The sequence below is a fragment of the Enhydra lutris genome, unplaced genomic scaffold, assembly GCF_002288905.1.
Source record: "Enhydra lutris kenyoni isolate GAN:26980312 unplaced genomic scaffold, ASM228890v2 scaffoldscaffold4, whole genome shotgun sequence".
Lineage (NCBI taxonomy): Eukaryota > Metazoa > Chordata > Mammalia > Carnivora > Mustelidae > Enhydra > Enhydra lutris.
Genome location: NW_019154088.1, coordinates 47,448,247 through 47,464,541, shown reverse-complemented (window position 1 = coordinate 47,464,541; position 16,295 = coordinate 47,448,247). Strand labels below are relative to the sequence as shown.

The 16,295-nt window shown below is 38.9% G+C and overlaps 1 protein-coding gene across 1 annotated transcript in view; it reads left to right on the top strand.

Annotated features, from left to right (window-relative positions):
- The window catches only part of LOC111140398 (L-2-hydroxyglutarate dehydrogenase), a 43,998-nt gene that overhangs the window by 23,913 nt on the left and 3,790 nt on the right, over nucleotides 1–16,295 (top strand). Inside the window, exons 7-9 of the mRNA XM_022492664.1 lie at nucleotides 6,069–6,236; nucleotides 7,160–7,317; nucleotides 8,608–8,739. Of these exons, the coding sequence (XP_022348372.1) occupies nucleotides 6,069–6,236; nucleotides 7,160–7,317; nucleotides 8,608–8,739 (458 nt within the window). The remainder of the gene's footprint in view (nucleotides 1–6,068; nucleotides 6,237–7,159; nucleotides 7,318–8,607; nucleotides 8,740–16,295) is intronic.

Here is a 16,295-nt window from a genome sequence, read left to right as displayed (position 1 = left end):
CACATGGGAAGCTCATGAAGCGTTCTGGGGAGCTCTTGCCTCTCACCCAAGTAGTGGAAGAGGGCAGCACTTAGTCAGTAGTATCAATAGTCGGGAAGCAGAGTTAGATGTGGCGCTATAATTCACTTAGCAGTGGGTTTTTGTCACCACATTGGGCTGGAATGACCTTCAGAGAATAATGGCCGGGGCTTTACTTCTGCCTGCCAAATCATATGCAATTCCTGTTCTGGTCAGCTTTAACTTGGAACCATTACAAGGAAGGGGATTCTATCAGTTATTGTTCCCAGCTTAACCAGATTGACACCCACAGTCCATCCCTTTTCAACTTGGCATCCATTTACACCCCTTATGACCACATTTAACTGCCAAATACAGTTGGTAGTAAAATTATGATTCCACTTACAAGATGCACCTATCTTTTATAGAACTGAAAACATGCTAACTCCAAAAAAGATACGAAGTCTACTCAATCCATCTTTGGGTAATGTACATTTCTTTTTAGCTGAGTCACATTCCCTCTTTGAGATCCTTTAACTTTAATACTGAGATGTAAGGTTACCCACTACTTAAATGTGTTAGATCAGTAACTCTCAACTAGAGGTGATTTTGCCACCCAGGAGATATTCAGCAATGTCTGGAGACATTTTTGTTTGTCACAATTGATGAAGGGGGTCAACACTACTGTCATTTAGTGGGTGGAGGCCAGGGATGCTGGATGTGAGGGATAGGCCCCCACAACAAAGAGGTATCTGGCCCCAAATGTCAATGGCACTGAGATTGAGAAGCCCACCCTATGTTAGATAACGGAGAAATTGTAGTCTTCTTGTTTACTGTAAAACACAGACTGGGTGGCTTAGAGAGCAGAAATTTATTTTCTTACAGTTCTGGAGGCTAGAAGTCTAAGATCAAGGTGCCATCATGTTTGGTTTCTGGTGAGATCTCTCTTGTTGGCTTGTAGATGATCGCCTTTTTGCTGTGTCCTCACATGGCCTCCTCTCTGTGTGTGCACATTTGCAGAGAGAGCAGTCTCTAGTATCTTACTCTTATAAGCTCACCAATCCTATCAGACAGATTAGATGACCTCATATAATCTTAACTACCCCCAAGACTGTCTCCAAATACAGTCACCTTAGGAGCAGGGACTTCAACATATGCACTTATGGGAGGTGGACACAATTCAGTCCGTAACAGTGAGGATAAAGAAAGAATTGTGTAATACAAAGTCAAATATATTTATTTCAAAGTCAGGAAGAAATACTCATAACCACTACATTCTTCATTTCTCTTCATTTCTATCACATGTTATAGCTGATATTTATAATTTTCTCCTTCCACTACATATTCCATAGGTCCTTTGCCCTTGGCAAGCTGTTAACTCATGACTTTCATTCCTGATCACTCAGGAATGATAACTCAAACTTTCACTTCTGAAGTGTCTGTGCCATTAGTAGCCCTGCCTATTTTGGGTTGTGGTGGTTTCCATTAACTTTTATATCTATCAATGCTAAGAGATATCCCCAGGAGATACATATTCAGGACATAGTTCTCTTCATCATCCCTAAGCTCTCTGTATGGTAGCAACTCGAATTCTCCTTGAGACTCTTTTCCAGTTTCCCCATTCAGTACAGTAATCCTCTCTGCCTGTTGATTCACTGGCACAAAGAACCCAAAGCAGTCAGGTATGGCAGTATCAGTTTACAGGTTAATGGAACCATTTTTTATTCTCTAATGGAAGCGTTTTTCCCTTGGGAATCAAGACTTCTAAACATCAGAGCACAAAATTTTGGGGACAGAAAGCAAAAATTTCACTAGTGGATTATTGTAATAGTAAGGAGCTATTCCCATTTCTCCCATTTCTACCTCTTGATTTCCAAACCTGTGACTCCTGGCTCTTGGTGAAGCAACACCGTATATTAATCATATAAAGTATCCTGGAAGACATTGCCCGAGCCCTGCAAGGTGTTGCCAGCCAGCTAGTTTTGTTTTGTATCTTCAAAAACCCATTCTACTTTCTGTGATCAGGTTAAGGACGATGGAGAAAATGGTCAGATCAGTGATTTCCACAAGAAAGAACTTACTGTTATACTTCATTTGTTGTAAAATAAGCTCACTGATTAGAAGAAGTAATGCTTCTGGGCAAAATACCATAATGGTGAATAAGTCATCCTGTAGGTTCACAGATGGTTTCCTCAGAAGCATTGTAGTCAGGGAAGACCGATCTATATCCAGGACAACTATCTATTTCGGTGAGGACTAAGTGCTGACTTTTTTTTTTTTTTTTTTTTTTTGATTGAAGTGGTCCAGGGACCATCTCAGTGGCTCTATCGATCTCTGCTGTTGGTGGATTGAACATTCAGCAGTGGCTATAGGCAGATCAGCCTTGGGGAGTAAGTCCGTGTTGCTGAGTGCATGCATCACCTCCATCCTTGTTGCTATGACCGTTTAGCTCAAGAAGCCATTGAGGAAGGACGGGGGTGCCTGGGGAAAGAGGCTAGTTACCTTCCATAGAGCAGGTTATCTTGTCTACTGATGATCAAAATCTTCATCTGCCATGGTTACTCTCAGTGAGGATTCACATGGAACTCCAGTATCTTTACTCTCTGAGCCTTTTTGGAGAGGTCCATTCGCATACCTTTTTTCCAGAGCTCCATTTCCTAAACAACCAGCCATAGGATTAGTTATTGCACATGAAGCTGTATAGATCCATACTTCTATCCAGGTTTCCTACTAGGTGAGAGAAACAACAGGTATGGTGTTCAAAGCCCACTGGGAAGTTTTCCCTGCACCATAGTCCTTCAGGTCACTCCTGAGTGGGGCTCTGGTTTGTAGCTGTTCACTTTCAAGTGCCAGGATGTTGTGCAGAAACATTTGTAAACTAGGCCTATATTTTTCCTTCCTTGGTCAGCTGATCATAGAGAACTTCCCATAGGGCCACATGGGCAACTTGAGAAGGAGGAAGTAATTTAGCAGGACCAGGGGTCATGGGAATTAGAGCCACCTCCCTCTGTAACTTATATGTGCCTGCAGGACCTGTACAGCCCTGATCTTGTATATTCTGCTACCCCTTGATGACAGAATACTGCTGTACACACCCAATTTTGTGGCTTGGTGAGTCAGACAACATACAGTTAGTAATGAATTGTTCACATGGTAACTTAGTGATCTGTGGTCAAGTGTTGAGTCAAAGCCAGAAGCACTTTCTCAAAAGGAAGACAGTTTTCTGCAGAGGATGATATAACTTTCTTCCAAAATCCTAAAGTTCTGTGTTGTGATTTGCCTATAGGGACCTACCAAAGTCTCCATAAAACATCTCTGTCTGCCACAGACACCCTGATTACCATCAGATCTGCTGGGTCATGTGGCCCAAGTGACTGACAGAGCATCTAGGATCTCCATTCAAAGAAGGATTAAAAGTGTGTTTCTGCTCCTGCCCTCATTGAAGGGCCATTTTCACTAGAGTATGGCATCATGTGATGAAATATATGCAGGGGGCTCTGGGATACCAGTGAATATGTATTTCACCCACAGTTACTATAGCTGTTGCCTTTCACTTTGACATTTACCTTTAGTAGAGTTAAATATAATTAAATATTTTTTAATTTATATATTTCTAAAAATATTTTATTTACTTGAGAGAGAAAGAGAGAGAGATCATGAGCAGGAAGAAGTGGAGGCAAGGGGAGAAGCAGACCCCCCTGCTGACCAGGGAGCCCGATGTGGGACTTGATTCCAGGACCCCGAGATCATGACCTGAGCAGAAGGTAGGCACTTAACTGATTGAGTCACCCAGGCACCCAAAAATTTTTTATATAATTAAAAATTTGAGTCAACTTACTAAGTTGAATGTCTATGCTTCTGTGAGAGGTTAAAAGAGGTTAAATTAAGAATAAATTTTGGGGGGCGCCTGGGTGGCTCAGTGGGTTAAGCCTCTGCCTTCGGCTCAGGTCATGATCTCAGGGTCCTGGGATCAAGCCCCGCATCAGGCTCTCTGCTCAGAAAGGGAGCCTGCTTTCCACTCCCCTTCTGCCTCTCTGCCTACTTGTGATCTGTCTCTCTCTGTGTCAAATAAATAAATATTAAAAAAAAAAAAAAAGGAATAAATTTTGGGGGGTGCCTTGGTGGCTCAGTCGGTTAAGTGTCTGACTCTTGATTTTAGCTCAGGTCATGATCTCAGGGTTGTGAGATCAAGCCCTGCATAGGCCCTGTGCTGGGCATGGAGCCTGCTTAAGATTCTCCCTCTTCCCTTTCCCTCTGCCCCTCCATCTCCTGGATTTCTTAAATCAATCAATCAATCTTGGGGGGGAGGATTTGCTAACTAAAGATTTATATTTTATATATGGGTAAAAAGTCTGTTTCACTTCTGAAATAGCTGTAGAAATGCATAGTTTATTTTTTTAAAGAAATTTTTGTTTGAACAAATGTATCATTCAGTGTTTACCTAAATTTTGATTTGGGATGTGAAATTAAAGTATTACTGATTTTAATTCTTATTTCATGTTTAGCGTAAAATTATTTCAGGGACCTATGAAAGTTTTTAGTCATTTCTTTGTTTGGAATTGTTCCCTGATTTTTTTTTTTTAAGATTTTATTTTATTTTATTTTTTTATTTGAGAGAGAGACAGTGAGAGAAAGCATGAGAGGGGAGAAGGTCAGAGGGAGAAACAGACTCCCCATGGAGCAGGGAGCCTGATGCGGGACTCGATCCCAGGACTCTGGGATCATTCCCTGAGCTGAAGGCAGTCAGTCGCTTAACCAGCTGAGCCACCCAGGCACCCTGTTCCCTGATTTTTAAAAGAGAACTTGTAGGTTGTTGCATTCTACAAATTCTCTTATCTTTGCATTTATCATAAGTCTTATTTACGTTTTATGTTCCAAGAACAAAAGAACTGCTGACCTTTCAAGTAGGAACTAGTAGATTTATATCACATAAAAATATTTCTTGTACTTCCGGTATACCTCTAGATGAACAGGAAAGATATTAACCTATTTAAAAGGAAGCATTTTTTTGTTTCTGTTGATATATCGCTTTTGACTTCAAGGGTCCTAAACTGTCATGGTTTAGCCTAGCTAATTTGAATTCACTATGAAAAAGTTTCATCTGACTTTTTCAGAAGTGTGAGTTGTAGAACTTGAAAAGAGGCTTACCTTTGTAGCTAGCTAGGCAAAATGTGATGTAAAGATAGAATAAGTCTGAATCAGTAAGAGCTGGAAGGAAAAACTGTCAAGACAGGTAACTCTGAGGCTCCAGAAACAGGTTTTCTGAGAAAGAAGTCTAGGGACAAGAAATTACCTAGAGCAGGGAGGTGCTAATTGTTTACTCTATAAGAATTAAAGAGGTGGGAATTAAAATGTGGTAGGGAATGGGGTTAAATGAAATCATTTAAGAAATAGGGTGACAAATTGGCTTATGCTGGCAGGGTAGAGCAAAAAATATGCAGATGATCACTAAATAAAATTTATGGGAAATTATAGCAACCTAAGATTAGTAATCTCCTTAACTATAGTGTGTGTTCTCAGTAAATGTGTATTGAAAGGATGAGATTTCAAAACTAGCCTCAATTTACAAAGTATATATTGATCAGGAAGGAGAAATTCGTTGGTGGGTTGGAATTGAGCAAGATTATTGAGTGTGAAGCAATCTGAGAGTGAGAGGGTAGTTACTCATAGATAAGATGAGAAATCTGAAAGACAGACAAGGCCATATTGGTGGGAGCCATCCATTTTAGTGGAGTTTGCTTCTTTTTACAACAAATAGTTAAGTTTCATGGTAGGTCTTAGTAAAATAGGGGTGTCTGTTTGTCTAACTTAAAGTATCCTCACAAGCTCAATGATTTTACCTCTAAATAAAAAATTCAAGGTGATACCTCTTACGTGCTAGTACCATAAGTTTCTAGCTGCTATCTAAATGCTGAAGAACTTATTTTGCTGATACTTGTACTTAATTCCCTCTTTTAAAAGAAATAAAAAGAAAAAAGGCCATTTTTATACCCTATCTTTCCTATCATCTCTTTTCCCCCCTTGACATATTCTCCTCTCTACTTCCTACTCTTTATTTTCTTTTGCACTAGGGAGAGGAAGTTCAGTGTCAGTACGTTGTGACATGTGCAGGACTTTACTCGGACCGTATTTCAGAATTGAGTGGCTGTAATCCTAACCCTCAAATTGTACCATTCCGGGGAGATTACCTGCTCTTGAAGCCAGAAAAATGCTATCTTGTAAAAGGAAATATTTATCCGGTAGGTAATGATGCTTCTGCCTCCTCACCCTTCCCCAGATGGTTGTGGGCAAAAAGGGAATGAAACAAAAACTTTTACTTGGGTCAGAAGTTAAGGGTTGTCTTGAAGTGCTTTTTGGAAAAGCATTTCACCTATTTCTCTTGTCATTAAATCCCTAACTCTTTATTCTGAAATCATGGTTATAAAATTGTAATTAAGTGCCTACAAGTGCATGTCTAGAAAGCAGAGTGTACTATGGGAGGGACTATCAAGAAAGAACCCAATTCTTCCCCCTCTCTGGTGGAAGGAGCACTCATAAGAGAACTTTCCCTTACAGCATGCCCAGATACCCAGCTGACTTTCTCAATTCAATATTGATAGGTGCAGAAAAGGGGATGTGGCCACTGTAGTTTCATGGTATAGCCAGAGCCATTTACATGAAGAATTCATTCTTCTCTCTGAAACTACTAAGTTGAACCAGATGAAATTGCTGCTATTGACCTATTTAATGTTTTTTGATGGTGCCAAAACATACATTTCATCTGCTTCAATCTAATGCATTTCCACTTTCAAAAAGCCTATACTAGAAATGAGTGTTTTTTTTACTGGTAGCTCTGATTTTACCTGCCAGCCACATAGATTGTGGCTGAGGGGCTGGGGAGCGGGGAATAACCTGAACTAGGACAGTTCTCTCTCTCTCTTTTTTTAATCCAGAAAGAGGAACACATGGGACAGTGTATATTGATGTCAATAGTATCACTATTTCCTGTGTGGCATTTCTAGGTAGAAGCATGTAAATATAGGAAGGAATATCTGAGTAACAGATCAAAAGTAACGCAACTAAAATACATCAGGAGAAAGTGTTTTATATTATCAGATTAGTGCTTCCATGTATAATAGAATGTAATATGAAATGATAACTCTTTGACATATTAAATCCATAGGTCCCAGATAGCCGGTTTCCTTTCCTAGGGGTTCACTTCACACCTAGGATGGACGGCAGTATTTGGCTAGGGCCCAATGCGGTTCTTGCCTTTAAACGAGAAGGCTATAAACCCTTTGACTTCAGTGCCAGAGATGTTATGGATGAAATTATCAAGAGGTAACTTTATTTACATGACAAAAAAATATTTTATATGCTTATATTTTTAATGTGGGAAAATTTATCTTTCTTGATATTCCATTGTGTAAATCCTCATATTTGTGATTGGTATATTGATTTTTTTATTAATCCAGATTAAGAGCTTTGTGGAATAAACATAAGGTTTTAACTACTTCATGAAAATTCTGGGGCACCTGGGTGGCTCAAATGGTTAAGCATCTGCCTTCAGATCAGATCATGATCCCATGATCCCATGATCTCAGGGATCTAGGATCGAGCCTTGTCAGGTTCCCTGCTCAGGGATGAGCCTGCTTCTTCCTTTCCCTCTGCCATTCCCTCTGCTTGTGATCTCTGGCTCTCCATCTGTCTGTCAAATAAATAAGATCTTTAAAAAAAGAGAAACAGAAAGAAAAAAGAAAATTCTCATGAGTCAGGGTAGTGTCTTGGTCAGAAAGAACAAGACCAAGAGACAAACACATATCTGACAATCCAAATCTTGTTTGGCTAATCTTCTAGTTGAGTTTGAAAAAAAAAAAGTTTCTTTCAAAATCAGTAGGTGGCTTACTTTGATAAGATCATTTCAAGTCAGTCACCATTATTTTGAAAACCACTGGAGAAATTGCTGATAAAGTTGTTTCCTTTCGTGGAAAACTAACAATAAATTGTGTTGACCTAGATGGCAGATTCTTTATTATTGTAAGAAATAACTCAGTGAGGTATTTTTTTGGTCCTTTTAAGAGTGTTGCACTCTAGAGGTTTTCACATCAAAATCATTAGGAAGCTTGTTAAGCTATTCTTGAGTTTCACCCTTCGCTGATTCTGAAACAGAGATTTTAGGATGGGGCTTCCTAGCATGTGTGCTTATGAAAACACATATATGTACACACAGGCTCTGTAGAGTCCTGCTTGAGGACGTGGAGTATCTTACCTCTAGCTGACTAAAGAAAAGTAGGTACTCCATTTGCTTTATGACTCTGACTTAAAGAACTGTTAATGCCTTTTAGGTGTGATTTTGAAAGCGTGTAACATTTGTATTAGAAAACCTTGATGTTGGCAGATTTTATAGAATTCCAGTTTGAAACCATTCCTAGGAATTTAAGTTTGGAAGGTATTCCTTTGATGAAGTTTCCTTCTTATATTGACCAGAAGTTGATTTACTTTTAATACATGTTTTTTTTTTTCTGATTTTGCCTATATTTTTGTGATGCCACCTCCCCAAATCTCATAGTTGTAAAGATGTTTCATAGTAATAAAGAATTCCTTTCTCTCATAAAATTTTTTTTCTTTCAGTGGCTTGATTAAATTGGTGTTCCAGAATTTTTCCTATGGAGTCAATGAAATGTATAAAGCCTGTTTTCTCAGTGCAACAGTGAAGCACCTTCAAAAGTTTATCCCTGAAATTACTACCAGTGATATACTGAGGTAAGGAAAAGCTGTGAGGATTGCAAATGTGGTCATGACCTTGGGAGGTGGTTCTGACTTGGTGATTCATAAGCACACTTGCAGAGTCGGCGTGCCCACTGAATCTTCGTGTGCCCTCTCTTTTCCAGCAAGCTGTTGAGTTGTTGCAGTGCAGGCATCTGGCCGTGCTGCATCCTGGCCCTTAGTGCCTGAGCTACGTGCGTTTACAGTTTTCTGACCACCTTACAGCATTATACTGAACTGTCTACCACAGCTGTATTGTGATGCCACCTTAACCTTCATGTCTAGCTGTCACTCATGATAAAAACATCTTGCCTTAAATTTTTTAATCTCCCTGGCTACTCACTCTTGTCATTGCAAAGCCTTTTGGTTTTAATTCTGTATAAGATCACTGATCACCATGTTAACTAGGTAAGAAACACAGAAAACATTACATTTTGATTGCTTTTTACAACCTTTTAGACATACTTCTATACGTGACCTCTTCCTTTCTCCCTCTTTTGTTCTTTCTTGGATCCTGCTCCACTCAGGAATTGTAGTTGCAGGCCAGAAGTGGGAAGTAGTGTGGTAATAGCCAGTCTGAGTCCTAGTACTGCAGGGGTATGTGGCCAAGGAAGAATAACTCAAGAAGGAAGGATAACTTTTTTTCTCAAGGATAAAAGGCTTTCTGGACTTAAGCTGTACATTGTCCTAAATATCACCCAAGCGTATTTTCTTTTTCTGTTTGGTAATATTTTAGGGTGTTCACCATTTTCCCTGACCAAGCTACTGTTAGGCCTAATCAGCAATGTACTTTGAGGTACTCTCCATCCGTGAATCCATCCCTCCATGAATCTCTAGGGCACTGAGTGTCTTTCTTCTCAGTAACAGCTGCTGAACTTGCCTGGAAAGAGAGCAGTAATCATGTCAGCTGTCTCCCCTAGGGGAGTTGAGCGTCATGGTCTAAATCTGACTCTTAAGGTATCAGTCTCAGACCAGCCTCTTTGAATCCTTAGAAGAACTATTAAAACCCAGCTAATGTTTTTACTCTTATCTCTCTCACTCCTTCTACTCACCTCCTGAAATTAAAGGGATAAAAATATCTAGACTTTCTTTTCTTTCACTCACCTATAAATAAAGGCTTGTGTGTTTTCAGTGATCTGCTTTAGCAGTCTTCTGTTTTATATCTGAAAATAGAGTGGTCAAATCTGGTATCTTTTACTGCAATTAATATTCCTTAAAAAACACAATAGGTGGGGGTGTCTGGGTAGCTCAATTGGTTAAACATCTGCCTTCAGCTCAGGTCACGATCACAGGGTCCTGGGATCAAGTCCTATATTGTGCTTTCTGCTCAGCAGTGAGTCTGCTTTTCCATCTGCCCCTCCTCCCACTCATTTTCTTAACTCTCTCTCTGTCTCTCAAATAAATAAATAAAATTAAAAAACAAAAACAAAAAGGCCCACAATAGGTGGACGTAGTGAATTCTGTATATGAACAGTTGCAGTGAATTCACTACCCATATTCTATACCCATATACCATTCTATACTATACATTCTATACTATACCCATATACCATTACCACCCTTTCATAGATGCCTGGGGAAAACTCTTTAAACCAGTGGATTTTATGTTGTAGAATTGGGTTTTGGTGAGTATTCCTGTATCTGGATGTAAGAATGTGAATTTCATTTTCCAGATTCATTAGCATGTAGTAGAAAAGGGCACACAGCTCTGTAGACAGGTACATTTAGGGACAAATTCAACCTAATCAGAGGATTTCTCTTTGGAGACAGAGAAGCTGGACACATTCAGCGATTCCAAACACTCCTTCTCTTGATTCCTGTAGCTATTAAAAGAAGGAAATTATCAGTAGCAAAAAGGAATTTATAGAAAATATGTTTGATATCATTTATATCAGTTTGAACAATACCATATATAGTTTATGGATTATATATATTATGTGAAAATAGTAACAAGCATGGAAGTAATAAGCATCTAATTCGAGAGAGTGGTTACCTCTGGGGAGAGAAGGGGATGGGATCAGAGTTCCATAGGTGGCTTCTGTCATATCTATGAGCTTTATTTCTTAAGCTGTTTGGTAAAAAAGAAGAAGAGAAAGAAAGAAAAAAAATAGGTGTTTATTATGTTATTCTCTGTACCTTGTTATATGCCTGCAATATTAAATAATAATAATAAAAGATCAGTTGACTTTCCCACATTTTGAAGCTCAAGTCCTGCTTGTCTTGCAGCTCAATGCAGTAAAACCGTAAGTGCTCTATCATTAATTTTGAGGCAGAGCATATTAAGCAGTTTTAGATAGTCAAAAGAACTGAAGCTACACTTTCAGTAGGATATTTAGGTTAAGAGTGTATTCTTAAATTGCCACTGAAGGGCATCCAGCTTGACTTCCTACTGCTTAGCCAGAACTTTTGGGGCAATAATTTACTGATGAACATTGGATTAGAATGTAAAGTTATACTCTGTCAAATACATGTACTAGGTATATAAATTTCTACTTTAAAACAAAATTTTATTTGAGAGCGAGACAGAGAGAGAGCACAAGCAGGGGGTGGAGGCAGAGGGAGAGGGAGAAGCAGGCTCCCTGCCAAGCAGGGAGCCTGACACGGGGCTCGATCCCAGCACCCTGAGACCATGACCTGAGCCAAAGACAGACACTTAACTGAATGAGTCACTCAGGCTCCCCTAGGTATATAAATTTCTCATTGTTAAGTGACAATTTCTCAGGTTCTTAATTTTAGCTCTGAAGTCCTTTCATTTTTTCTGTGATTAATTTTGACATGGTAATCTAACAGTTTTTATCTATTAGTACTTTAAGAGTGGAAAAGATGAAGACACGTATGCCAGGATCCCCTCATTTCATTTTTAAAAAATGAATTATTTGGGGGAATTTTAGAGTAAATTTTCAGGCAAGATGTTTTCATGGTGAGTGATAGTTAAAGACTATATATGTCATTGTGAAAGGCAAAGGTGAAAGCCAAACATTCCTACAATTAAGGTGATCTAGATCAAGGCTTCCCAGTCTTGGCACTATTGAAATTTTGGTCCAAATAATTCTTTGTTGTGGGAGATTGTCCAGTTCATTATGGAATGTTTAGCAGTGTCTCTGGACTTTACCTACTAAATGCCAGCAGTAGTTACAACCAAAAATGTCTCCAGACATTGCCAAACGTCCTCTAGGGGGCAAAATCTCCCTTGGTTGAGAACAACGAGTCTAGAGAATTTGACAACCCTTGCACTGCAAAATACTCAAGAGTCCAGAGAAAATATAAAAATCCCTTGAAATACATGTGGTTGTGAATGCCAGAAAAATCAGGTTAAATAGCATAAAATAATATGGCAGAAATCATCAGTGATTACAATAAATGTAAGTATGCTTAGTAGTTAAAACAGAAATTGTCATGTTGGATTAAAAAATTTCATCTATGTGCTAGGCAGATTGCTTATTAGAAGAAAGATTAGTAGGGACACCTGGGTGGCTCAAGTGATTGAGTGTCCAGCTCTTGGTTTTGGATCAGGTCATGATCTCAGGAAGTCTTTTTTTAAAAAACAGATTTATTTGTCAGAGAGAGAGAGAGAGAGAGTACAAGCAGGAGGAGCAGCAGGCAGAGGGAGAAGCAGGCTCCCCACTGAGCAAGGACCCAGATGAGGGTTAATCCCCGGACCCTAGGATCATGACCTGAGCCAAAGGCAGATATTTAACCAACTGAGCCACCCAAGTGTCCCAATAAATAAAATCTTAGAAAGGAAAAAAAAGAAGAAGAAAGATGAGTACTAGTCATTTTAGATAAAATACACTTTAAGGCAAAAATTATTAGTGATAAAGAAGGTCAATATAAACTTGTTGCATATAATAACAGAGATATGAAATAGAGAGAACAAAAGTGGACATAACTGCAATCAGAAATCAACCAATCCACAAGTTGTGGTGATTTTAAGACCCATCTGTTGATAGAAGATAGATCAAGCAGGTAAAACATTAGAAGATTTGAATAACACAATTAAAATACTTGATTGAATATGTATAGGACTCCACAACTCCCATTACAGAATGCTTGTGTTATTCAAGCCCTCAGAAAATATATACAAAGGCTCAGAAAGTTCTAATCCCCAAGTCAAGTTCTCAACAAAATTCAGAAACTGGGCATAGAAAAACCATGTTCTCCTGTCAGTCCATTTAGGGTGAGGATTAGTAACAAAAATATCCCTCCTTCATGTTTGGAAATTAAGGTGGAGTAGTTTACTTTCCCCATACAATATGTTCATGTGAACTTCTATTTTTAGATTAACAGTAGCTCCCATGGTGAGTTTTATAAAATACTTAATTGTCCTGTTTGGAACTGGTCAAAGATGTCAATTGTAGCCTTTCATAGCTCTTTTCCAGCTCACAGGATGATGCCTGCCACAGAACAGTAAAGTAGTAAAGACAGCCTCTTCAGATGAAGGAATGCCTTTTGTTTCTAGACATATTTAAGGGTTTAGAGTTTACATTCCCATTAAATTTAGCTGTAAATATAGCAAAATACATGGCTACAGATAGCACTAAACTGCTCAATGTAGCTGAATTCATAAATATTAAATACACTAGCTTGTTCTTTTAGCTATTAAAATAAAATTTTAAAGAATTAGCAGTTAAGGAGCACCTGGGTGGCTTAATCAGTTAAGTGTCCAACTTTTGATATCAGCTCAGGTCTTGATCTTAGGATCATGGGTTCTGGCCCCACATGGGGCTCCACACTGGGTATAGTGCCTGCTTAAAAAAAAAAAAAAATTAGAAGTTGGGGCGCCTGGGTGGCTCAGTCATTAAGCATCTGCTTTCAGCTCAGGTCATGATCCCAGGGTCCTGGGATTGAGTCCCATGTCAGGCTCCCTGCTCAGCAGGAAGGCTGCTTCTCCATCTCCCACTCCCCCTGCTTGTGTTCTCTCTCTCTCTATCAAATAAATAAATAAATCTTAAAAAAAAAAAAAGTTAAAAAATAAAGTTTCTAGCCTTATTGAGTACTTAGTATGTACAAGGCACAAATCTAGACATGAGGATAAAGTAGGGGTGGTGTATAAGATGTTGGCCCTTAGGAAATTCATGGTTTATTTTACCTGAAATTTCAAGTTATAATGCTCATGTCAATAGGAGGTGTTCTGTTGGGGAATGCCTATATGTAATCATGCAGAGAAAAACCCTGAAGTTGCTTTAAGTGCTGAAGAGGTAACACAAAGAATTTTGTAGTTTAAACATTTCCTGTTAAATAGTTAACTTTAGTTTGAGCTCAAGAGAGATCCTTAGAAAAACAATATTGCGTATTGTTTTTTACACTTTGGATTACACTTTGAACACTTGGGCTGGAGGGGACACTGAGAAGATAATTGGTGTTTGTAAGAGAAGTAAATTAAGTATAGACATATTTGTAATTGCAGTTAGTCAGTATTATATTTGCTTAGAAGGGGAAGTCAAGGGAATGTACTAACTAAATCTCTGTAAGAGAGGAAAGTTTTATTTTGATCATTCATCAATGACTAGTCTTGCCACTGTGTGTCCCCTATGTGTTGGCTTTCTGCCAGATAAAAGGAGCAGGACAAGAAGACTCCCAGAGATGCTCTTAAGAGCAACAGCAGCGTTGTTCAGGAAAAGAGGAGAGAAGTGCTGCTCTGATGAGCTAAGCTACAAGTACAGAATGTATAAAATGGAGCACATGCTGGCTAATAACACAGTGTGTCAGCTGATCTATGTCCTTACCCAAAGAAATGTTAGCTTCAGTCTGGTTCTTTTTGTGTTCTAAGTGTTGTATCTGATTCTTCCTTGGAAATCCTTACACCCCAAAACCCCCCTGCCCAGGTTCCCTGCAGGCTTCCATAGGGCAGATTATATATCCTTATTATAGAACCATATACTCTTGTTGTAGTTCTTATTTACCTCTCTACAAAGGAACAGTTATAGCGGTGTAACTTCAGGCAAGTTATTTAATCTGTGCTTCTTTGCTGTTAAACAGAAATGGTATCAGCCTCTTATAGTTGTGAGAATTAGCATTCCTAGTACAGGGAAAGCACTTAGTAAATAATAGTTATTAGTTATTATGATCATTATCTTAATAACATTAGAGGGCAGTGCTCTTATAATGTTCTTTCTGTCTTCCTAAGTACTTATCTTCATTGGCCCAGAATCCCAAATGTTTAATATTTTTGCCTGATTTCTTGAGTCTTTATGGTGTGTTTTAGGCAGCTGTTTTCTTTCTTTCTTTCTTTCTTTTTTTAAAATTATTATTTTAAGTAAGCTCTATGCCTAACATGGGACTTGAACTCACAACCTCAGGATCAAGAGTTGCCTGCTTTTCCAACTTAGCCAGCCAGGCACCCCTAAGACAGCTATTTTCAGGGGCGCCTGGGTGGCTCAGTGGGTTAAGCCGCTGCCTTCGGCTCGGGTCATGATCCCAGGTCCTGGGTTCGAGCCCCACATCGGGCTTTCTGCTCAGCAGGGAGCCTGCTTCCTCCTCTCTCTCTGCCTGCCTCTCTGCTTACTTGTGATTTCTCTCTGTCAAATAAATAAAATCTTTAAAAAAAAAAAAAAAAAAGACAGCTATTTTCAAACTCCGTTTTCTGGACAGTTCCAAGGGAGGTAATTTTTTTTGTTGTTGTTTTTAGGTTAAGCAGGATTTATTTTCGTTTGTAAGAGAACCCTCTTACAACAGCTTTATTCAATTCTCCTAAAAATGGTGGCATTCTTTTAGAAGCAGCCATTATATAAGTAGAATGGTGGATTCAACCTCAAAATGTAGGCCCTGGTTAGCTTTATTATTCTGCATGTGATCATGGTAAAAGATTAGGATGTTCTTCACATTTCCAAGCAAAATCCAATTTAAAAGCTTGTTCTTAACAGACCTCTAAAAACAGCCATTTGAGACTAAACCAGCAGAGCATTACATCTAAAGAGTAGGTTTCATTACATGCACCAACAAATGACATGGCTAGCTTCTGCATTCCACTTTTACAGAATTTATTGTATACCTCTTATACCAAACAGCATTTTAAACACTGGCATATAAACTCCCTAATAAGATAAAGCAAAGACAAAAGTGTTTATCAGAAACAAAATACACCATCACTTAATAGTCTTCAAACATTATTGTACTTCAACTTTCATAATTTTGCCAGTGCATTCATGGAACAATCTGCAGACAACTCATTTTAACAGACAAAGAACACTTTAAGGGACATGACTGTCCTAACTGTTTATTAGGTAAGAATTTTACAGATATTATTAGCAGTAATGGTGGAGCTGGAGAGTATCACATCTTGTCCATTCCACACAGCAAGACCCTCTAATAGTGTGCTGGAACTTGTGACCCTTTCTAAGGCCGCAGCTCTTGGCTCTGGCGGCCTGCAAATATCAGCCCTCACATTTCCCTGTGCTTGTGGTGTGGTGATCCGCTGGGTGTCAGAGTCTCTTTTTTTTTTTTTTTTTTAAAGATTTTATTTATTTATTTGACAGAGAGATCACAAGCAGGCAGAGAGGCAGGCAGAGAGAGAGGAGGAAGCAGGCTCCCCTAGAGAGCAGAGAGCCCGAAGC